The sequence below is a fragment of the Triticum aestivum genome, chromosome 7D (genome assembly GCF_018294505.1).
Source record: "Triticum aestivum cultivar Chinese Spring chromosome 7D, IWGSC CS RefSeq v2.1, whole genome shotgun sequence".
In the NCBI taxonomy this organism is placed as follows: Eukaryota; Viridiplantae; Streptophyta; class Magnoliopsida; order Poales; family Poaceae; genus Triticum; species Triticum aestivum.
Genome location: NC_057814.1, coordinates 207,494,922 through 207,518,702, shown reverse-complemented (window position 1 = coordinate 207,518,702; position 23,781 = coordinate 207,494,922). Strand labels below are relative to the sequence as shown.

The 23,781-nt window shown below is 42.9% G+C and overlaps 2 protein-coding genes across 3 annotated transcripts; one reads left to right on the top strand and one right to left on the bottom strand.

Annotated features, from left to right (window-relative positions):
• Positions 1-80: 80 nt before the first annotated feature.
• Positions 81-3,658, bottom strand: LOC123164244 (pentatricopeptide repeat-containing protein At4g18840). The gene is made up of 2 exons (XM_044581656.1): positions 1,903-3,658; positions 81-772 (listed from the first exon to the last, which is right to left on the bottom strand). Exon 1 carries the CDS (start codon positions 3,613-3,615, stop codon positions 1,903-1,905), a length of 1,713 nt encoding a protein of 570 aa, XP_044437591.1. The 5' UTR covers positions 3,616-3,658; the 3' UTR covers positions 81-772.
• Positions 3,659-14,493: 10,835 nt separating this feature from the next.
• On the top strand, positions 14,494-16,753 carry LOC123169090 (uncharacterized). 2 transcript variants are annotated; one of them, XM_044586936.1, is made up of 3 exons: positions 14,494-14,721; positions 15,264-15,491; positions 15,864-16,752. In XM_044586936.1, exons 2-3 carry the CDS (start codon positions 15,336-15,338, stop codon positions 16,449-16,451), a joined length of 744 nt encoding a protein of 247 aa, XP_044442871.1. In that variant the 5' UTR covers positions 14,494-14,721; positions 15,264-15,335; the 3' UTR covers positions 16,452-16,752. The 2 variants fall into 2 exon arrangements, with proteins under 2 accessions (XP_044442871.1, XP_044442870.1); XM_044586935.1 differs by having other exon boundaries at positions 14,597-15,491; positions 15,864-16,753.
• Positions 16,754-23,781: the final 7,028 nt, after the last annotated feature.

Sequence of the window (23,781 nt, the reverse complement as noted above, 5' to 3'; positions counted from 1 at the left end):
GTGAAGTTTTTCTCGAGTTTGGTGCTGACTTGTTCTTGAATGATTACAAATAACTCTTTCAGCTTTGAGTATGTGCGTATATTCCTCGGACGTCTTGGCGTGATCCTCAGCATAAAAGATACTCAATCTGTAAAGACTTGACATTTGTGCTTGCAGCCTCTAATTTTCACATTAAAAATCAACTGAAAATGTCAAATTCAGATACGAAGCACAGAGCAGTTGAATTCTAATGATCCAAGCACACCATTTAAATTCAAACCCCATAAATTCAAACCCACATCGAGCTGGATAACCCCGGCAATTTCCTGATTGCGCACTTCTGAAGAACATGCCTTGCATCTAAAGCCATGTTTGGTGGCGCCTGAGCTTTATTTTAAGAATCCCTAGCTCCATGAGTGATCAATTGAGCTACACGCCAACTTTTGAGTCATCGTTACAATCTGAGAAACGAGCCTGAACATCAAAGGAAGCAACTGGTAAATGCGGGTTCACCAGGTCACTGATATGTTTTGGTGAACATCAAAGAGAAAACTTGCTCTTCTAAAAATGCACTCCCTAGGCTGGTAGCCTGGAAGGGGGAGCCTGAATGAATAATTGAATTGCCTTGCTGTCGCTGTTCTTTTTCAAGTTGAATGAATATGCCAATTCCTGTTGTTGTTTCTGCTGACAGGGAGGACTCCACTTTGACTCCTTTTTTGATATAGCTCTTGGCGGTGTTCAGCACTGGCTCCATGTGCCCTTATTTGACAGACTCCACTTTGACTCTGAAGATCTGAACAATGAAAAACCAGTTTAGTACTGTATAACTCGCAGTACCTTAAAACGACAACGCCTCACACTTTTATCATACTTCTATTGATGCCTTGTATTCCTTGAGAAGGTTGAAATCATTTTAAGATGGCGTCTGTTGGCATTAGTCCTAAATATTCTCGGAAAATTTGTAGTCCTAGATATACCGCTAGAAGAATGGGAGTTCTGCTAGAAGAAATACAAGAAGAATCTGCAGTTTATACAGTTAAAAGAATACGGCTACATGCTGTTGAACGTTGCAGGGATTTCTCAGTTGGAAAGTACAATTCTGAATGAATACGTCCTGTATTCTCTCAAATATATTTCGTGGCCAGTATTCCAAAGTCCATCTCCCCTCAAAGTAGTTATAGAATCATATTTTTAGGAAAAAAATCAATGTTTTCCCTCAGACTTCCACATGAGTATATATATGTGCTTGCGTATATTATTACTAAGACGTCTTGGCATGATCCTCCAACTAACCATAGCAAAAAAGATACTTCCTCCGTTCCTAAATATAAGTCTTTTTGGAGATTTCAATATGGACTACATACGAAAAAAAAGGAGTAATCAACACTCTAAACTATGTCTATATACATCCGTATGTAGTCAATATTGAAATCTCTAAAAAGACTTATATTTAGGAACGGAGGGAGTACATGACATTTGTGTTTGCAGCCTTACTATTTCTTCTGGCGTCAGCCAGGGTTACTCACTCTTTTTTGCTTAGAATTCAGCAGAATCGAAAAGAACCAGATCATAGTCACATTAACACCAGCTGAAATTTGGAAATGTTATTGTACAGATTGCGAAGATGATACAACCAAATTTTGAGAAGCGAATCCCATCAGTGAAATTTGGTAAGTTCAATTCCTATTCTACAAGAATTACGGATGACCAATACTCCAAAACAGAGAAACGGTTATCAGCAAGAAGGGACAAGCATGTGGTCTGTTTCATCTCAAATTCAGATATGAAGCACACAGGGCAGCTGAACACTTTTAACAGAAATTTATAATGGTCTAATCCCAATACCAATAGAAAGGACACCATTTAATGCTAGAGAATGCAGCCCTATATGCGATGGCTTAGGCTTTTGCAATAAATTCAAACCTATCGCATCGAGCTGGATGATCCTGGCAATTTCCTGATTGTGCACTTCTGAAGAACACGCCTTGCATCTAAAGCCTCTCCCCATTTGCCAGCAGCAGCATAAACGTCTGATATCAAGACATGGCAGCCAGCCTGCCGTGTGTTGAGACCAATAATTTCACTCTGGACTCTTTCAGCCACATCAAATCTCTTGTGCATTCGACAGGCACCTAGTAGTGCTCCCAAAACCATGACATCTGGGGCCATCGACATGGTCCTTATCAGCTCCTCTGCCTCTTCAAGAAGCCCTGCTCGGCCTAACATGTCAACCATGCAGCCATAATGCTTTGCCTCTGGCTGCACTCTGCAAGTAGATGACATGCTCTGAAAGCACCGTCGACCCTCATCCACCAGCCCGCTGTGGGCACAAGCAGTCAGCACACCAACGAACGTTATGTCATTCGGTTTCTCTCCTGACCTCTTCATCTGCTCAAACACACCGATGCAATCCTGAACATCACCATTCACTGCCAACCCAGTGATGAGTGCATTCCAGGCGGAGACATTCTTCTGGTCCAACGAGTAGAAGATTTTGACAGCCATGTCGGTTTTCCCACACTTGGCATACATGTCAATGAGGGCAGCACCGAGATTGAACTCATTGTCGAGCACCATCTTGTGCTTGTCAATGTAAGTGTGAGCCCACCTCCCTTCTTCCAGAGCTGTTAAATGTGCACATGCTGAAAGCACGCTCACCATGGTCACCTCATTAGGACGGGCACTGCTCTCGCTCTGCATTTCCCTAAACAGCTCAAGGGTTTCTGCGTAGCGTCCAGCCTGTGCATACCCAGAAATCATGCACGTCCAGGAAACCACGTCTTTCTCCGGCATCACATCAAACAGCTTCCGTGCACCATCCATCTCACCGTTCACTGCATACCCCCGGATCATTGTGTTCCACGATACCAGATTCCGTACCGGCATCTCATCGAACATCTTCCTAGCCAGTGGCAGTAGCCCATGCCGCGCGAATCCTGTTATCATCGAGTTCCATGTCACAATGTTCCTCCCAATGGCCGGCATCTCATCGAACATTTCCCTGGCCACATCCAACTCGCCAGAACCGGCGTATGCCCCAACCATCGCGCTCCAGGACACCCCATTCCTCTGTGGCATTTCCTCGAACACCATCTGGGCGTTCCTGATGTCCCCGCACTTCACATAGCCACCGAGCACCGTGTTCCAAGACACCACGTCGGTGACCCCTGCGCACGAATCGAACACCTCCCGCATGGATGCCGTGTCCCGGAAGGCGGCGTACATCGCGAGGAGCGCATTGACGACAAAGACGTCGATCAAGAAGCCGCGCCGGACGGCCTGCGCGTGCACCTGCGCGCCCGTGCGCGGGAAAGAGGCGAGCCTGGACGCCGACTTGAGGAGGGAAGGGAAGGTGAATCGGTCGGGAGCATCGCCAGAGCGGAGAATGGAGGAGAAGGCGGCGAAGGCGATGCGAGGAGACGGGGAGGTTGCGGAGGCTCGGATGAGCAGGTTGTGGAGGAAGATGCATGAGGAGGGGAAGAGCGGGAAGTAGAGGCTGGAGAGGGAGGCGGCGAGGTGGGGGTGGGAAGGGAGGAGGGGCACGATGCGGCGGAGGTGGGCGGTGTTGCGGAGGAGGTCGCCGGAGACGAGGAGGCGACCGAGGAGGAGAGGGAGGAGGCGAGGCGGCGGTGCCATTCCGTTTTGAGTTCGGCCGCGGAGGGGAGTTTTTGTACCACGAAAAATGGAGAGCTCTGAAGCTTAACCATTTGATTGGTATCCGACGGCTGAGGGTAGGTCTGGAAGGGGGGCAAATAGCCGATTGCTATAGAATTTGGAAAAGGTTTGTTTTAGGACGATGATAACTGCCACGCGTGTGCCATCTAGAGGGTCTGCCCATACATTTTGTGTGGTGTTTAAGAGGATCAGCTCACACGTCTACGTGTGGGCAAAATAAGTAATGACCACATGCCTTTTTTTTTTCTCGCGGTCCCTCTCATATGCCTACGTGTGGGTAAAATAGATAACGCCCACACTCCCATACGTCAGGCCTCCTACCTCATGGTCCCGCACGCCCCGCGTGACAGTCACCACGCGCCCCGCAGTTGCCATGGTCCGAACCCTCTTTCATGTTCGTTTAACTGTAGTTGCCATGTTGCTTAACTACAGTGCCATGTCGGACAACTACAGTTGCCATGGTTGCTCAACTGCAGTTGCCATCTCAGGTCAAGTGCCAGATGCCATTTTTGGACAGCCGCAATTGTTGCCATGTATGGTTTGGTTTACTATAGTTGCCATGATTTGAAAACTTCAGGGGCTGCCATCTACTAACACTAGGAAGTCGCCATGTATGGTCTGTTTACTACAGTTGTCATGATTTGAAAAGTTTAAGAGTTGCCACCTACTAACACTAGGCAGTTGTCGTGTAGTGCCACAAAGAGACATGGCAAAATAACATGTTCGGGTAAAGAGAGAGTTGCCATCTGCTTACAAGCACACTAGGGCAGTTGCCATGTACCCTGCAAAACACATGGCAACTAATATGTTCGGATAAAAGAGAGAGTTGCCATCTGGTTACAAGCACACTAGGGCAGTTGCCATGTACCTTGCAAAAACACATGGCAACTGGCAGCTTTGGGTGTGGGAGAGCAGACGAGCGTGTGGGCGAACTGATAAATGCCCACACATCAGCCCTCGTGCGTGAGTGAAAATTGATGTGTGGGCGAACTGCTAAACGCCCATACACCGGTCCCTCCGTGTGATGAAAACGGACGTGTGGGTGATACGTCTCCGTCATATCTACTTTTTCAAACACTTTTGCCCTTGTTTTGGACTCTAACTTGCATGATTTGAATGGAACTAACCCGGACTGACGCTGTTTTCAGCAGACTTTCCATGGTGTTATTTATGTGCAGAAACAAAAGTTCTCGGAATGACCCGAAACTCCATGGAACATATTTTTGGAAAATATTAAAAATACTGGAAGAAGAATCCACGTCAGGGGGCCCACACCCTGTCCACGAGGGTGGGGGCGCGCCCCCTGCCTCATGGGCCCCCTGACGCTCCACCGACCTCAACTCCAACTCCATATATTTGTGTTCGAGGAGAAAAAAAACAGAGAGAAGGATTCATCGCGTTTTACGATACGGAGCCGCCGCCAAGCCCTAAAACCTCTCGGGAGGGCTGATCTGGAGTCCGTTCGGGGCTCCGGAGAGGGGAATCCGTCGCCATCGTCATCATCAACCATCCTCCATCACCAATTTCATGATGCTCACCGCCATGCGTGAGTAATTCCATCGTAGGCTTGCTGGACGGTGATGGGTTGGATGAGATTTATCATGTAATCGAGTTAGTTTTGTTAGGGTTTGATCCCTAGTATCCATTATGTTTTGAGATTGATGTTGCTATGACTTTGCTATGCTTAATGCTTGTCACTAGGGCCCGAGTGCCATGATTTCAGATCTGAACCTATTATGTTTTCATGAATATATGTGAGTTCTTGATCCTATCTTGCAAGTCTATAGTCACCTACTATGTGTTATGATCCAGCAACCCCGAAGTGACAATAATCGGGACCACTCCCGGTGATGACCATAGTTTGAGGAGTCCATGTATTCACTATGTGTTAATGCTTTGCTCCGGTACTCTATTAAAATGAGGCCTTAATATCCCTTAGTTTCCATTAGGACCCCTCTGCCACGGGAGGGTAGGACAAAAGATGTCATGCAAGTTCTTTTCCATAAGAACGTATGACTATATTCGGAATACATGCCTACATTACATTGATGAATTGGAGCTAGTTCCGTGTCACCCTATGTTATGACTGTTACATGATGAACCACATCCGGCATAATTCTCCATCACCGATCCCATGCCTACGAGCTTTTCACATATTGTTCTTCGCTTATTTACTTTTCGGTTGCTACTGTTACAATCACTACAAAACCCAAAAATATTACTTTTGCTACCATTACCGTTACTTCCATATTACTTTGCTACTAAATACTTTGCTGCAGATACTATGTTATTCAGGTGTGGTTGAATTGACAACTCAACTGCTAATACTTGAGAATATTCTTTGGCTCCCCTTGTGTCGAATCAATAAATTTGGGTTGAATACTCTACCCTCGAAAACTGTTGCGATCCCCTATACTTGTGGGTTATCAAGACTATTTTCTGGCACCGTTGCCGGGGAGCATAGCTCTATTCTTTGAGTCACTTGGGATTTATATCTGCTGTTCACTATGAAGAACTTGAAAGACGAGAAAACAAAAATTTATCCCTCAACTACGAGGGGAGGTAAGGAACTGCCATCTAGCTCTCCACTTGATTCACCTTCTGTTTTGAGTAGGCTTGCGACACCTAAACCTGCTTCTGCTATTCATTCTGATATGTCGCATGTTATTGATGATTCCACTTCTGCTATGCATGATACTTATGATGAAACTACTTCTATGCTTGATACTACTGTGCCACTTGGTGAATTTCTTGATGAACAACTTGCTAGGGCTAGAGAGAATGAAATTATTGAAACTGATAATATTGAAGATAGTGATGATGAAGACTCTCCCCCTAATAAATATGAATTGCCTGTTGTGCCTGAGGGTTATGTTTTGGATGAAGAATCTGCTAGAGCTATCCTTGCTTGCAATGATAGAAGTGATCTTAAGAAATTATTAGCTAAATGGAAGCAACAATCTCTTACCGCTAGAATGAAACCTGACCCTGCTTTTGCTACTTCACCTATCTGTGTTACTGATAAGGATTATGAATTCTCTGTTGATCCTGATATAATTACTTTGGTTGAATCTGATCCTTTTTATGGCTATGAATCTGAAACTGTTGTGGCACATCTTACTAAATTAAATGATATAGCCACCCTGTTCACTAATGATGAGAAATCTCGCTACCTTTATATCCTTAAAATATTTCCGTTCTCATTAAAGGGTGATGCTAAGATATGGTTTAATTCTCTTGATCCTGGTTGTGTGCGTAGTCCCTAGGATATGATTTATTACTTCTCTGCTAAATATTTCCCTGCTCATAAGAAACAAGCTGCTTTAAGGGATATATATAATTTTGTGCAAATTGAAGAAGAGAGTCTCCCACAAGCTTGGGGGAGGCTTCTCCAATTACTTAATGCATTGCCCGATCATCCTCTTAAGAAAAATGAAATACTTGATATCTTTTATAATGGACTAACCGATGCTTCCATAGATTACCTGGATAGTTGTGCTGGTTCTGTTTTCAGGGAAAGAACACCGGATGAAGCTGAAATTCTAGTGAATAATATGTTGACCAATGAAAATAATTGGACACTTCCTGAGCCAACTCCTGAGCCTATTCCTAAACCAACTTCGAAGAAGAGAGGTGTTCTATTTCTCAGTCCTGAAGATATGCAAGAGGCAAAGAAATCTATGAAAGAAAAAGGTATTAAAGCTGAAGATGTTAAGAACTTACCTCCTATTGAAGAAATACATGGTCTTAATTTACCGCCTGTTGAAGAAACATATGATCTTAATCCATCACCTATTGAAGAAACACATGGTCTTGATAACCCGACACAGGTAGTAAAGGTAAATTCTCTCTATAGATATGATAAAGCTGAAATCCCTCCTACTAAGTTTGCTAGTCAATGTTTGGATGAGTTTGATAACTTTATGGTTAAGCAAGAAGATTTTAATGATTATTTTGGTAGACAATTAAAACAAAATGCTTATATGATTGAACACTTGTGTGATTATATGTCTAGAGTTAAAGGTGAACTTAAACTCATTAGTAAACATGCTTCTATGGTCACCACTCAAGTAGAACAAGTACTTAAAGCTCAAAATGATCTCAATGAATTAAATAGTAAGAATAATGATTATGCTGTTAGAGTGGCTACTAGAACTGGTAAAATGACTCAGGAACCTTTGTATCCTGAAGGCCATCCTAAGAGAATTGAGCAGGATTCTTAGAGAAATAATTTAGATGCACCTGGTCCTTCTAAAAGGAAGAAAAAGAAAAATGATAGGACTTTGCATGCTTCTAGTGAACCTATTGCTGAACCACCTGAGAATCCAAATGATATTTCTATTTCTGATGCTGAAACACAATCAGGTAATGAACATGAACCTAGCGATAATGTTAATGATGATGTTCATGATGATGCTCAACCTAGCAATGATAATGATGTAGAAATTGAACCTGCTGTTGATCTTGATAACCCACAATCAGAGAGTCAACGTTATGATAAGAAAGACTTTGTTGCTAGGAAGCACGGTAAAGAAAGAGAACCATGGGTTCAGAAACCCATGCCTTTTCCTCCCAAACCATCCAAGAAAAAGGATGATGAGGATTTTGAGCGCTTTGCTGAAATGATTAGACCTATCTTTTTGCGTATGCGATTAACTGATATGCTCAAAATGAATCCTTATGCTAAGTACATGAAAGATATTGTTACAAATAAAAGAAAGATACCGGAAGCTGAAATTTCCACCATGCTTGCTAATTATACTTTTAAGGGTGGAATACCTAAGAAACTTGGAGATCCAGGAGTACCAACTATACCATGCTCCATTAAAGAAACTATGTTAAAACTGCTTTATGTGATCTTAGAGCCGGTGTTAGTGTTATGCCTCTCTCTTTATATCGTAGACTTGATTTGAATAAGTTGACACCTACTGAAATATCTTTGCAAATGGCTGATAAATCAACTGCTATACCTGTCGGTATTTGTGAGGATGTGCCTGTTGTAGTTGCAAACGTTACCATTTTAACGAACTTTGTTATTCTTGACATTCCCGAGGACGATAATATGTCTATTATTCTTGGAAGACCTTTTTTGAATACTGCAGGGGCTGTTATTGATTGCAACAAAGCCAATGTCACTTTTCATGTTAATGGTAATGAGCATACGGTACACTTTCCGAGGAAACAACCTCAAGTTCATAGTATCAATTCTATTGGAAAAATTCCATCGATTATTTTTGGAGGTTTTGAATTTCCTCTTCCTACTGTCAAGAAGAAATATGATATTCTTATTATAGGGGATGTGCATATCCCCGTTGAGGTAACATAGTGTTATTCAAAATTTCTCCGGTTCCATGTTATTCGGAATGAGTTTGTTAACAAGACTTGATCAACCTTGTTAGTGGATTCCTTTCGATGAGCATGAGATGGATGAAACTAGAAGGCACAACCTTTTATACCCTCTCTCTATTTTCTGTTATTTAGTTGAAATAAAGTAAAAATAGTATTTTCCTATCTGTTTTCTGAATTATCCGTGCAATATAAAAATACCCCAAAAATAAAAGTTCTCCAAATGCCCTGAAAATGGAATATGATTTTTTCTGGAATATTTGAGAATATCTGGCACTGAGAACACAGCAGGGGGAGCAAGCACCTACCCACGAGGGTCCAGGGCGCGCCCACCCCTACAGGGCGCGCCCCCTGCCTCGTGGGCCCACGGTGGCTCCCCTCCACTTATTCCTGCACCCACACACTTCTTCTTCCTCCCAAAAAATCACCATCCAGCTCAAGCACGAGTTCTAGCTCATTTTGCTGCGATTTTCGATCTCCTTGCTCAAAGCACCTCTCACAAAACTGCTTGGGGAGATTGTTCCTTGGTATGTGACTCCTCCATTGGTCCAATTAGTTTTTGTTCTAGTGCTTTATTCATTGCAAATTTGTGCTGCCTAGGTGACCATGTTCTTGAGCTTGCATGTCAAATTTATATGGTTCCAAGTAGTTATAATGCTTGATATAGTCTCTAGGCACTTGTAGGAGTAGTTGCTATCAATTTTGTTGAGCTTGGTTCACTTTTATTTGAAGTTACTAAAAATTTCAGAATTTTTCAGAAAATAATGAAGAGATTTTTGAGGGGCTCATCGAGCCGAAGCTCGAAGGAAAAGCAAAGTGAAGAAGCACAGAGGCCCAAATATAATTTGCCTCGCACCGCGGAGGTCCGGCCGTGTGAATGGCCTTCCAATGATTTCTTGAGAGCAGCCGGGATTTATGATGATTTCTATGAATTGGTTGAGAATGCAGGCCTCACCGACTTCCTCCGCGACCAACGTGAACAGTATCTCTTACTCACCAATACTTTTGTGCAAAACTTCTACTATTACCCTAAGGAATCACCTCCTTCAGTAGAGTTTCATTTATATGATGTGGTTAAGAAGATATCACTAGATGAATTTTGCAAGGTTTGCAAAATACCTTTTGAGGGTAGTTTAGATGAACCACATCGTAAAGATGTGGATGGGTTTATTGACACTATTACTGTAGGGGAAACTAGGAAGGTTTCCGATGCAAGAATCACTAGCATACATTTTCCTGTCTTACGCTACTTTGCCATATTTGCTAGTCGTTGCTTAATTGGTCGCGGAAACTGTGGAAACCTTAGTGTTCCTGATATTATTATTCTGTTCCATGGTTTATTCTGTGATAACACTGTTAGTATGGGCGGTATTATTTCCAAACGTTAAGTCTGAACCGTACAAAGGGCCCCATCTTTGGAGGTATTTATGCTTCACGCCTTGCTGCACACTATAACATACCTATTAGGCACTATGAAAAAGAAGAAAAATTGCTGCCCACTGCTTATTTAGATTATAAGAGTATGGTAGCACATGACTTTATTGTTAAGAATAGGGAAGGGGCGCTTAAATACAAATTGTTCTTTGATAAACATCACCCTGAGACTATTACCTTGCCTGCTCCTTCCTTGTTTGATTTGTCTGCAGGTCCGTATCTCGTTCCGCTGGCGGCCATTCACGCCTACCGGAACCCTACATCAGCCATAGAGCCGGAGCCGGAACCACAATTTGAACCTCCACGACAGTCTAATTACCAGTGGGATCCAGAGATGATTGCCAACCAGTGGCAATCAGAGTCTTCTTCATCTCAGTACGACCCCGACTACAATTATGGATATCCGCCAGGCCAGCCGTGGCAATAAACCAACTTAGGCCAAAAGCCTAAGCTTGGGGGAGTACGTATTTCTCACCGACATTACATTTATGTTCACACACTCATTGCTAGTTGTCGGTGCTCATACTCTTTCACTGTAATATGCATGCTAGTTTATTTTCCTTTTCCTTGCTTTCTTCTTGTGTGTTTAATAAACCTTAAGAAAAAACCAAAAAATTAGTGTAGCTTTTAGCTAGTTTACTTTCTTGTTGTAGTAGTAATAATTAAAAAGAAAACCCAAAAAGATTTCCCGTTCTTCTTTTGCTTGTTGGGAGCTTTCCCGTGTAAATAGTTTTATTTCTTTTCTTTGGGGGTCGATAGGAGAAGACCATAATTAAATTTTTAAAGTGGCTCTTATATGCATTATTGTTGATTTAACCAAGAGTCCATATTGCCTTGTCTTCTCCTGTTTATTGAATGCTCGCGGATTCCAGCTTAGTCCAATGCACGTGCACTTTTATTATTTTCACATCGTTCGGTCGTGCAAGTGAAAGGCAATTATGATGATATATGATGGACTGACTGAGATGAGAGAAGCTGGTATGAACTCGACCTCTCTTGTTTTTGTAAATATGATTAGTTCATCGTTCCTGATCCAGCCTATTATGAATAAACATGTTTGCAATGACAATTAGAGATCATTGCTTATGCCATGCTTGATTAGCTATGAGTTATAATGGTTTACCTTGCGTGCCAACATGCTATTAAAATTGTTGTGATGTGGTATGATGGGGTGGTATCCTCCTTTGAATGATTTAAGTGACTCGACTTGGCACATGTTCACACATGTAGTTGAAACAAATCAACATAGCCTTCACGATATTTATGTTCATGGTGGATCATATCCTACTCATGCTTGCACTCAATGTTTATTAATTTTAATGCATGTTCATGACTGTTGTCGCTCTCTAGTTGGTCGCTTCCCAGTCTTTTTCTAGCCTTCACTTGTACTAAGCGGGAATACTGCTTGTGCATCCAACCCCTTAAACCCCAAAGTTATTCCATATGATTCCACTATACCTTCCTATATGCGGTATCTACCTGCCGTTCCAAGTAAATTTGTATGTGCCAAACTCTAAACCTTCAAATAAACATTCTGTTTTGTATGCTCGAATAGCTCATGTATCAACTAGGGTTGTCTGTATCTTCCATGCTAGGCGGGTTATTCTCAAGAGGAGTGGACCCCGCTCCTCACTCACGAGAAAATGGCTGGTCACCGGGATGCCCAGTCCCATGCTTTATGCAAACTAAATCAAAATAATTGCAAACAAAACTCCCCCTAGGACTGTTGCTAGTTGGAGGCACTCGTTGTTTCGAGCAAGCCATGGATTGATGCTTGTTGGTGGAGGGGGGAGTATAAACTTTACCATTCTGTTTGGGAACCGCCTATAATGTGTGTAGCATGGAAGATATCGCCATCTCTCGGTTGTTATGTTGACAATGAAAGTATGCCGCTCAAAAATATTATTTATCTCTGCTTTAAAATCGAGCTTTGGCACCTCTACAAATCCCTGCTTCCCTCTGCGAAGGTCCTATCTATTTACTTTTATGTTGAGTCATCACCCTCTTATTAAAAGCACTAGCTGGAGAGCGCTGCTGTCATTTGCATTCATTACTATTAATTTATATTGGGTATGACTATGACTGGATCTCTTATACCATGAATTACAGTGTCTAGTCAGTCCTTGATCTTTAAAGGTGCTCTGCATTTATGTTTTGCGGTCTCAGAAAGGGCTAGCGAGATACCATCTTGTTATATCATATGATGATTGTTTTGAGAAAGTGTTGTCATCCGAGATTTATTATTATTGCTCGCTAGTTGATTATGCCATTGATATGAGTAAACATGAGACCTAAGAGTTATTGTATATGTGGTTAGTCATAATCTTTGCTGAAAACTTGAATGCTGGCTTTACATATTTACAACAACAAGAGCAAACAGAGTTTGTAAAAGTTTTTCTTTATCACTTTCAGTTTATCAACTGAATTGCTTGAGGACAAGCAAAGGTTTAAGCTTGGGGGAGTTGATACGTCTCCGTCGTATCTACTTTTCCAAACACTTCTGTCCTTGTTTTGGACTCTAACTTGCATGATTTGAATGGAACTAACCCGGACTGACGCTGTTTTCAGCAGACTTTCCATGGTGTTATTTATGTGCAGAAAAAAAAGTTCTCGGAATGACCCGAAACTCCACGGAACATATTTTTGGAAAATATTAAAAATACTGGAAGAAGAATCCACGTCAGGGGGCCCACACCCTGTCCACGAGGGTGGGAGGCGCCTGCCCCCCTGGGCGCGCCCCCTGCCTCGTGGGCCCCCTGACGCTCCAGCGACCTCAACTCCAACTCCATATATTCGTGTTCGGGGAGAAAAAAATCAGAGAGAAGGATTCATCGCGTTTTACGATACGGAGCCGCCGCCAAGCCCTAAAACCTCTCGGGAGGGCTGATCTGGAGTCCGTTCGGGGCTCCGGAGAGGGGAATCCGTCGCCATCGTCATCATCAACCATCCTCCATCACCAATTTCATGATGCTCACCGCCGTGCGTGAGTAATTCCATCGTAGGCTTGCTGGACGGTGATGGGTTGGATGAGATTTATCATGTAATCGAGTTAGTTTTGTTAGTGTTTGATCCCTAGTATCCACTATGTTCTGAGATTGATGTTGCTATGACTTTGCTATGCTTAATGCTTGTCACTAGGGCCCGAGTGCCATGATTTCAGATCTGAACCTATTATGTTTTCATGAATATATGTGAGTTCTTGATCCTATCTTGCAAGTCTATAGTCACCTACTATGTGTTATGATCCGGCAACCCCGAAGTGACAATAATCGGGACCACTCCCGGTGATGACCATAGTTTGAGGAGTCCATGTATTCACTATGTGTTAATGCTTTGGTCCGATACTCTATTAAAGGAGGCCTTAATATCCCTTAGTTTCCATTAGGACCCCGCTGCCACGGGAGGGTAGGACAAAAGATGTCATGCAAGTTCTTTTCCATAAGTACGTATGACTATATTCGGAATACATGCGTACATTACATTGATGAATTGGAGCTAGTTCTGTGTCACCCTATGTTATGACTGTTACATGATGAACCACATCCGGCATAATTCTTCATCACCGATCCAATGCCTACGAGCTTTTCACATATTGTTCTTCGCTTATTTACTTTTCCGTTGCTACTGTTACAATCACTACAAAACCCAAAAATATTACTTTTGCTACCGTTACCGTTACTTCCATATTACTTTGCTACTAAATACTTTGCTGCAGATACTAAGTTATCCAGGTGTGGTTGAATTGACAACTCAACTGCTAATACTTGAGAATATTCTTTGGCTCCCCTTGTGTCAAATCAATAAATTTGGGTTGAATACTCTACCCTCGAAAACTGTTGCGATCCCCTATACTTGTGGGTTATCAGTGGGCGACCGGATGAATGCCCAGACACCAACCCAGTCCTATGTGGCACCACAAACATGCAAGATTCGTGCAACCACAAACAGACATGGATCCACGCGTGTGGGCGAGATGCAAACGCCCACACGTGTGGGCGTTAGTGTTTCCGCTGTTTTAAACCGACCGATTTCTCCCTGGTATCAACCGCTCCGCGAGTCATCCGATCCAGCTGGATCGTGTGGCGCTCGTCTCTCCCTGGCGTGTCTCTCGCGTGACGCATTTAACATGGGATCCACTCACCGCCCCGTCCACCTTATCCTCTCTCTGTCTTCTTCCTTCGATTCCCCTTTCCTACTCTCCATTCACTCTCCGCTACGGGACTGCAAGGCCCGACCTACTGTGGCTGTAAGACGCGATGATACTGCAAGATAAGGCGCCACTGCAAGGTCCACCGTCACCACCACTTGCTGTGTTGCAGCATCTCCGTACACCGCCGTGCTGTGTCGTAGTATCCGTCGTCGCCATCGCGTGCTTCATCGCAGCCCCCGTCGATGCCGCCCTATGTTGCAGTGAAGCTTCGCCGACGACATGGGATGCCGCGGTGGAGCTTCGACAGGGGTAGCCGGTGCTGCGATGGAGCACCGCCGCTCGGTGGTCGCGCTGTTGGGTATTTCAGTTGCGCACAATAACACTGGCACGGCAGCCATTTTGTAGGTGTTAGTTTTCTTCAGAAGTTTCAGTAGTTTCAGAAACATTCAGACTTTCAAGAGAGAGAGAGAGAGAGAGGGAGGGAGGGAGGGAGAGATGCTCCGGCGAGCATCTCCGGCAACAGGTAGTCGGCGGCCGTTGAGGTGCTGCTATGGAGCACCACAGTATTCCTTTTTATGACCCAAATATGTTACATTACAAGCATGCTTTGAGCACGCGCACTGAAAGAAAATTTGAGTTAAAGTTAAATTATGTCCTGCTAAAATCTTTCTCCTTGCAGATTGTGGCTCAAGACTGCAAGTTGGTGCGCTCTGGAAGCTGCTGCGGCTGCAAGGAGATTGTGGGGAAGATAATGAAGCAAGTGATACCAGAATCGGAGCAATGGACTAGGATGCAGGACATGCTGGAGCAGGTCAGGCTAGAGATGCAAGAGATGCAGACTTCCAGGGATACATGGCAGCGGCGTGCCATTGCTTCTGACATCAATCTTGGTTCCTTGAATTCTGAGGTTAGTGGCCTATACTTATACTTGCATCATCAGTGCCTAGAAATGCTTCTTGGGTTTACATGCCTGTTGTGTTTTCTTTGATATCGTGTCAAAAGTGCATCCAATTTTGGAATTCAGACTAAGAAGTATTGGCTGAACAAAAGGAGTCCTCATTTTAAGTAGGAGTTCTGTTCTTGCAACCTTGATTTCTTACTCTAGAGTTATTACTTCTCTCTGGAAGCAAAATAGTTTCCACTCTAGTTTCAGACTGAGTTTTTTTAATAGAAGTTCAACAATGAGTTGAACACACCTTTCACATCTACACATTTCAGATATTCAAATTATAGCCACTGATGTTGTTATCTAAAGAAAATTCTTGTTAACATTCACTAGATGCTGGAGTGGAAACCGCGTGCAGGCGTCAGAACAGCAATGAAGCGCCGTCGGGGCTGCAGTGAAGCGCCGGAGGTTGTTGAAGCTCCGACGAGGGTTGCAATGAAGCACCGCCGGCCGCTGCCATGGGAGGTGCTGCGACCACGTATCTCGCCGGCGGCGGAAGCTGACAACACAACACGCATGGTGTTGCGCGCGCGGCAGCGGAGCTTCAAGGCATCGTTAGTGTTGCTATGGCGTATCCCAGAGCATCGCCAGTGTTGCTATGGAGCATCGCCGGTGTTGCTATGGAGCATCGCCGGTGTTGCTATGGAGCATCCTCGGGCCGCCAGAGCATCATCGGTGTGCAATGGAGCATCCCGGAGCGCTGCCAGTGTTACAATGGAGCATCGCCGGGCCGCCGGAGCATCAGCGGTGTTGCAATGGAGCATCCCGGAGCGCTGTCGGTGTTACGATGGAGCATCGCCGGGCTGCCGGAGCATGACCGGTGCTTCATGGGGATGGTCGCGGGCTCGCAACAGCGTCATTACTGCAACCCGGTGCTGCAACCCTAAGCTCGCCAGCGCTGCAGCCGTGGCCGTTGTGTAGTGGCGAGCTTGTCGTCGTTTTTACTGTGAGCTGACCAGCGACGCGACTGTTGCATGGCTAGTGCAAGATAGCAAGCATTCCTAGTGGTTGTAATTGAACATGTTAGGACGGAGTGATCGATGGTCTGATCCTGCCGTGGTCCATGGGATCGTGCGGCTCTAATTAAATTATGCTCTCGCAAATCAACGACTGGCTAGGCGGATGATTTCTCTAGGAAATCATCCGGTTGATCCCTAGGAGCCGCCATAGAATTTGGGTTTGGGGCATGCTATGCATCCGCCGGCTGATCTTTTTAAAAGATCGGGTCTTCCTCTTCTCTATTTTTCTATAACAATACCTTTGTTGGAAAACTCCATTGCAACAAAATCTTTGTTACAAAAGTATCTTTGACCTTTTCTTTGTATTTCAGAAACAAGACTTTTGTTGCAAAAATTGCAACATCTGAGGCCTCTTCTCTACATCTACATGCCTACAACAAGAACTTTGTTGCAAAAAATCCTCTTCTCTTTATTCCTACAACAAAACCTTTGTTGCAAAAAAAACTCTTCTCTCTATTCCTGCAACAAGACCTTTATTGCATAAAAACCATCTCTTTGCTATATTCCTGCAACAAGATCTTTTGCAAAAATTACAACATCTTCGACCTCTTCTCTGCATTCCTGCAACAAGACCTTTGCTGCAAAAATTCCGTCTAAAGCAATTGTAGCATTAGGCCGTGGATTTCGTCCACAAATCAGCGATGAGCGACACAAGCCTATAGCGTCCGGGGCCTGGCCTACAACGCATGCACCTTGAAGCAGGCACTCCATGGACCTGGCCGATGAGGTTCCGTAGGTGACAGGGGCATCATCAGTTTATTCATACACACTCCATGGATCATGCAACAAGACCTTTGTTGCATCTGGTGCTTGCTACTTGTTGCTAGCAGCATCTTCGTGGTGTCAGTTCTCTATGGAAGCACGAAGGAGGAAAAGGAGAGAGCGTTGCCCTGTATGTTGCCGGAGTAGGGAGAGAATTGGGAAAAAGAAGAGACGAGGAAGACGGATCAAACGAGTGGATAAGGTCGAGCGAGGAGATAGCGTTTTGGGAAGTTTCTCGTCTCATTACGGGAAGTTTCTCATCTCCTCTGCGCCTTCACTTGGTTGGTCCGATCAAAATGAATCGGGCGGCCCGACATGTGAACATTGGAGCAAGCGGGATCAGCCAACTCATTGGATCATTCCCCCAATCTCCCCCAGTAGTTTTTAAGTTTATGAAGTTTGTTAGTGATGACCCACAAGTGTAGGGGATCTATCGTAGTCCTTTCGATAAATAAGAGTGTCGAACCCAACGAGGAGCAGAAGGAAATGACAAGCGGTTTTCAATAAGGTATTCTCTGCAAGCACTGAAATTATAGGTAACAGATAGTTTTGTGATAAGGTAATTTGTAACGGGTAACAAGTAATGAAAGTAAATAAGGTGCAGCAAGATGGCCCAGTCCTTTTTGTAGCAAAGGACAAGCCTGGACAAACTCTTATATGAAGTAAAATGCTATCAAAGATTGAAGGATCTGAACATATGATCTTCCACCAAATAAACCAACTAGCATCAACTACAAGGAGTAATCAACACTACTAGCAACCCATAGGTACCAATCTGAGGCTTTGGGACAAAGATTGGATACAAGAGATGAACTAGGGTTTTAGAGGAGATGGTGCTGGTGAAGATGTTGATGGAGATTGACCCCCCCTCCCCGATGAGAGGATCGTTGGTGATGACGATGGCGATGATTTCCCCCTCCCGGAGGGAAGTTTCCCCGGCAGAACAGCTTCGCCGGAGCCCTAGATTGGTTCCGCCTCATGGCGACGGAGTTTCTTCCCGAAAGCTTGCTTATGATTTTTTTCCAGGGTAAATGACTTCATATAGCAGAAGATGGGCACCGGAGGCCTGCCAGGGGGCCCACGAGGCAGGGCGCGCGCCCCCACCCTCATGGATGGTGGGTGGCCCCCCTCTGGTACTTTCTTCGCTCAGTATTTTTTATTAATTCAAAAAATAATTTCCGTGAAGTTTCAGGACTTTTGGAGTTGTGCAGAATAGGTCTTTAATATTTGCTCCTTTTCCAGCCCAGAATTCCAACTGCCGGCATTCTCCCTCTTCATGTAAACCTTGTAAAATAAGAGAGAAAAGGCATAAGTATTGTGACGTAACGTGTAATAACAACCCATAATGCAATAAACATCGATATAAAAGCATGATGCAAAATGGACGTATCAACTCCCCCAAGCTTAGACCTCGCTTGTCCTCAGGCGGAAGCCGATAACAAAAAATATGTCCACATGTTTAGAGATAGAGGTGTCGATAAAATAAAATACGGACATGAGGGCATCATGATCATACTTATAACAGCAACATATATGGATATTGTCATATGATTTCTTATGCTCAAGTAATAATCTATTCACAATGTCAAGTATGAATCAGAAACTTCATTGAGAACCAACAAACTATAATCTCGGTCATTGAAGCAATTGCAATTTATCATAACATCGGAAAGAGTCAATATAAGAGCTTTTCAGCAAGTCCACATACTCAACTATCATTTAGTCTGTCAGAATTGCTAACACTCAGGCAATACTTATGGGTATGGAGTTTTAATCGGACACAGAGAAAGATAGGGGCTTATAGTGTTGCCTCCCAACCTTTTACCTCAAGGGTAATGTCAACAATAATAATTCATGCTAACTTACATCCAATTGGATATATATATTAGGATCTTTCCAACACAAGGTGCTTGCCAAAGGATACAATGTAAAAAGGAAAGGTGAAGATCACCATGACTCTTGCATAAGGTATAGGACAAAAGTAAAAGATAGGCCCTTCGCAGAGGGAAGCAGAGGTTGTCATGTGCTTTTATGGTTGGATGCATGAAATCTTAATGCAAAAGAACGTCACTTTATATTGCCACTTGTGATATGGACCTTTATTTTGCAGTCCGTCGCTTTTATTGCTTCCACATCACAAGATCGTATAAAGCTTATTTTCTCCACACTAATAAATCATACGTATTTAGAGAGAAATTTTTATTGCATGCAACATGACAACTTACTTGAAGGATCTTACTCAATCCATAGGTAGATATGGTGGACTCTCATGACAAAACCGGGTTTAAGGATATTTGGAAGCACAAGTAGTATCTCTACTTGGTGCAAAGAATTTGGCTAGCATGAGGGAGAAAGGCAAGCTCAACATGTTGGATGATCCATGACAATATACTTTATTTCGGGTATAAGAAAACATAACCCATTACGTTGTCTTCCTTGTCCAACATCAACTCTTTAACATGTCATATTTTAATGAGTGCTCACAATCATAAAAGATGTCCAAGATAGTATATTTATATGTGAGAACCTCTCTTTCTTTATTACTTCCTATTAATTGCAACGGTGACCAAAACTATGTTTGTCAACTCTCAACAACTTTTATTCATCATACTCTTTATATGTGAAGTCATTACTCTCCATAAGATCAATATGATCTCTTTACTTCTTTTTATTCTTTCTCTTTTCTTTTTAATTCCCTCACGATCATAGCAAGATAATCAAGCCCTTGACTCAACACTAATCTTTATTATATATAGCTCACATACTCGATTACATAGAGGGATCATAAAGCAAAACTCAAAACTAGATCATACTAAAACTTTATTCTACTAGGTCAAGATATTACTAAAGGGATCGAACTAAGAAAAACGGTAAACATAGGAGTGTGATGGTGATATGATACCGGGGCACCTCCCCCAAGCTTGGCAGTTGCCAAGGGGAGTGCCCATACCAATGTGATTATGTCTCTTTCCTCGGGGGTGGTGATGATGGAGTTGTTGATGATGTAGGTTTGTCATCCATCTTCCAAGGCATAGGCTCACCATCATAGAAGGATGATTGAGTCTCTGGAATCCTCAAATCTGCAGCCAAACTCATCCTCTTGAATCTATATTCATACTCACAGTTTTGGTTTTGCAGGTCATAGATCTGGGCTTGGACGCGCTCGATTTTCTCGTGAAGCTTGAAGATGGTCTCCCCAATGTTCTTGGCATCTAGCTTGTGGTTGTTGGTGAACTCCGCGATCACCATGTGGTTGGCGTTGAGTCCGCGTTCCACCATCCCTTGGCACTTGAAAACTTGTTGCTCCATTGCTTCGAGTCTTGTCTCCACGCTTCCGGTCCTCCTTGGTCCCTCGACATCGCGGATGTGCAGCAACCCATCACGCATCTCAATGGTTTGAGGGTGTTGCAGCACCTCCGCGAGGTAGGGATTGATATCCTTCTCGAAGAACTTGTCCTTGGGGGCACTTGGAGACGTCATGGTGATCTAGATCTGTCAGAAAAACAGCTCGAAACAAAAACAGAGGATATTTGCGTGCTACAGTTGTCAAAACCTTCGGGAGATTTTATAATGAATTTTTACCGACCAAAAGAAGTATCGTGCAAGAAAACGGAGTCCATAGGGCACACGAGGTGCCCACGAGGCAGGGGGCGCGCCCAGGGGGTAGGGCGCGCCCTCCACCCTCGTGGCTGCCTCGTGTCCCTTTCAGACTACTTCTTATTTTCCTATTTTCTTAAATATTCCAAAACGGAGAAAAATTGCCATTAGAACTGTTTTGGAGTCGGTTTACTTACCGTACCACATACATATTCCTTTTCGGAGTGTGAAACGTTCTGGAAAGTGTCCCTTATGTATTCATCCGGGGTTACGGTTTCAATAACATTAGTTTCAACATTTATAGGATTACCTGCGATATAATGTTTGATTCTTTGACCGTTCACCACCTTCGGATTTGTGCTTTCAAAGTTGTTGATTTTTATGGCACCGGAATGATAGACCTCCTCGGTAACGTAAGGACCTTCCCATTTGGAGAGAAGTTTTCCTGCAAAAAATCTTAAACGAGAGTTGAATAGCAACACATAATCACCTACATTAAACTCACGCTTTTGTATCCTTTTGTCATGCCATCTTTTAACTTTTTCTTTAAACAGTTTGGCATTCTCATAGGCTTGGGTTCTCCATTCATCAAGTGAGCTAATGTCAAATAGCCTCTTCTCACCGGCAAGTTTGAAATCATAATTGAGCTCTTTAATGGCCCAATATGCCTTATGTTCTAGTTCGAGAGGTAAGTGGCATGCTTTTCCATAAACCATTTTATATGGAGACATACCCATATGATTTTTATATGCAGTTCTATAAGCCCATAATGCATCATCATGTTTCTTGGACCAATTCTTTCTAGATCTATTAACAGTCTTTTGTAAAATTAATTTGAGCTCTCTATTACTAAGTTCTACTTGACCACTAGACTGTGAGTGATATGGAGATGCAATTCTATGATTAACATCATACTTAGCAAGCATTTTACGGAAAGCACCATGAATAAAATGTGAACCACCATCAGTCATTAAATATCTAGGGACTCCAAAACTCGGAAAAATAACTTCTTTAAGCATCTTAATAGAGGTGTTCTGATCAGCACTACTAGTTGGAATAGCGTCTACCCACTTAGTAACGTAATCAACAACAACTAAAATATGTGTATACCCGTTAGAGGAAGGAAACGGTCCCATATAATCAAGGCCCCAAACATCAAATGGTTCAATAACAAGTGAATAATTCATAGGCATTTCTTGACGTCTACTAATATTACAATTCTTTGACATTCGTCACAAGACAAGACAAACTTACGCGCATCTTTGAAGAGAGTAGGCCAATAAAAACCGGATTGCAATACCTTATGTGCAGTTCTATCTCCAGCGTGGTGTCCTCCATAAGCTTCGGAGTGACACTTGCGTAGGATCTGTTCCTGTTCATGCTCAGGTATACAACGTCTAATAACACCATCTACTCCTTCTTTATAAAGGTGTGGGTCATCCCAGAAGTAATGTCTTAAATCATAGAAAAACTTTTTCTTTTGCTGGTATGTGAAACTAGGTCGTATAAATTTAGCAACAATATAATTAGCATAATCAGCATACCATGGAGCAGTACGAGAAGCATTTATGACAGCTAATTGTTCATCAGGAAAGCTATCATCAATAGGTAGTGGGTCATCAAGAACATTCTCTAACCTAGACAAGTTGTCTGCAACGGGGTTCTCAGCTCCCTTTCTATCAATAATATGTAAATCAAATTCTTGTAGCAAGAGAACCCATCTAATAAGTCTAGGTTTAGCATCTTTCTTTTCCGTGAGATATTTAATAGCAGCATGATCAGTGTGAACAGTTACTTTAGAATCAACAATATAAGGTCTAAACTTATCACAAGCAAATAGAACTGCTAAAAATTCCTTTTCAGTAGTAGCATAATTTCTCTGGGCATTGTCTAGAGTTTTACTAGCATATTGGATAACATTTAATTTCTTATCAACTCTTTGTCCTAGAACAACACCTACAGCATAATCACTAGCATCACACATAATTTCAAAGGGTAAATTCCAATCAGGTGGCTGAACAATAAGTGCAGAAATCAATGCTTTCTTAAGTATTTCAAATGCTTCTACACAATCATCATCAAAGACAAAAGGAATATCTTTTTGTAAGAGATTAGTGAGAGGCCTAGAAATTTTAGAGTAAGTCCTTAATGAACCTCATATAAAGACCGACATGACCAAGGAAACTTCTTATACCTTTAATGTCCTTGGGACACGGCATCTTTTCAATAGCATCAACTTTAGCTTTATCAACTTCAATACCTCTTTCAGAAATTTTATGCCCCAAGACAATACCTTCATTAACCATAAAGTGGCACTTCTCCCAGTTCAAAACAAGGTTAGTTTCTTCACATCTCTGCAAAACTCAATCAAGGTTGCTCAAGCAATCATCAAAAGAAGTTCCATATACGGAGAAATCATCCATGAAAACCTCAACAATCTTTTCACAAAAATCAGAGAATATAGCCATCATGCATCTTTGAAAGGTAGCAGGTGCGTTACATAAACCAAAAGGCATACGTCTATAAGAAAAGGTACCGAAAGGGCAAGTAAAAGTGGTCTTTTCTTGATCCTCTTTTGACACAGGTATTTGAGAGAAACCAGAATAACCATCTAGAAAGCAAAAATGTGTATGTTTGGATAATCTTTCTAGCATTTGATCAATAAAGGGTAAAGGGTAATGATCCTTTTTAGTAGCTTTACTTAGTTTGCGGAAATCAATTACCATTCTATAACCTGTAATAATTCTTTGTGGGATCAATTCATTTTTATCATTAGGAACAACAACAATACCTCCCTTCTTAGGGACACAATGGACAGGACTTACCCACTGACTATCAGTAATGGGATAAATTATACCTGCCTCCAGAAGCTT

Coding starts and splice junctions, on each gene's coding strand:
- LOC123169090 (XM_044586935.1), top strand. CDS start 15,135: ATGGAGCACCACAGTATTCCTTTTTATGACCCAAATATGTTACATTAC. Junction 15,492..15,863: donor TTGGTTCCTTGAATTCTGAG/GTTAGTGGCCTA, acceptor AACATTCACTAG/ATGCTGGAGTGGAAACCGCG.
- LOC123164244 (XM_044581656.1), bottom strand. CDS start 3,615: ATGGCACCGCCGCCTCGCCTCCTCCCTCTCCTCCTCGGTCGCCTCCTC.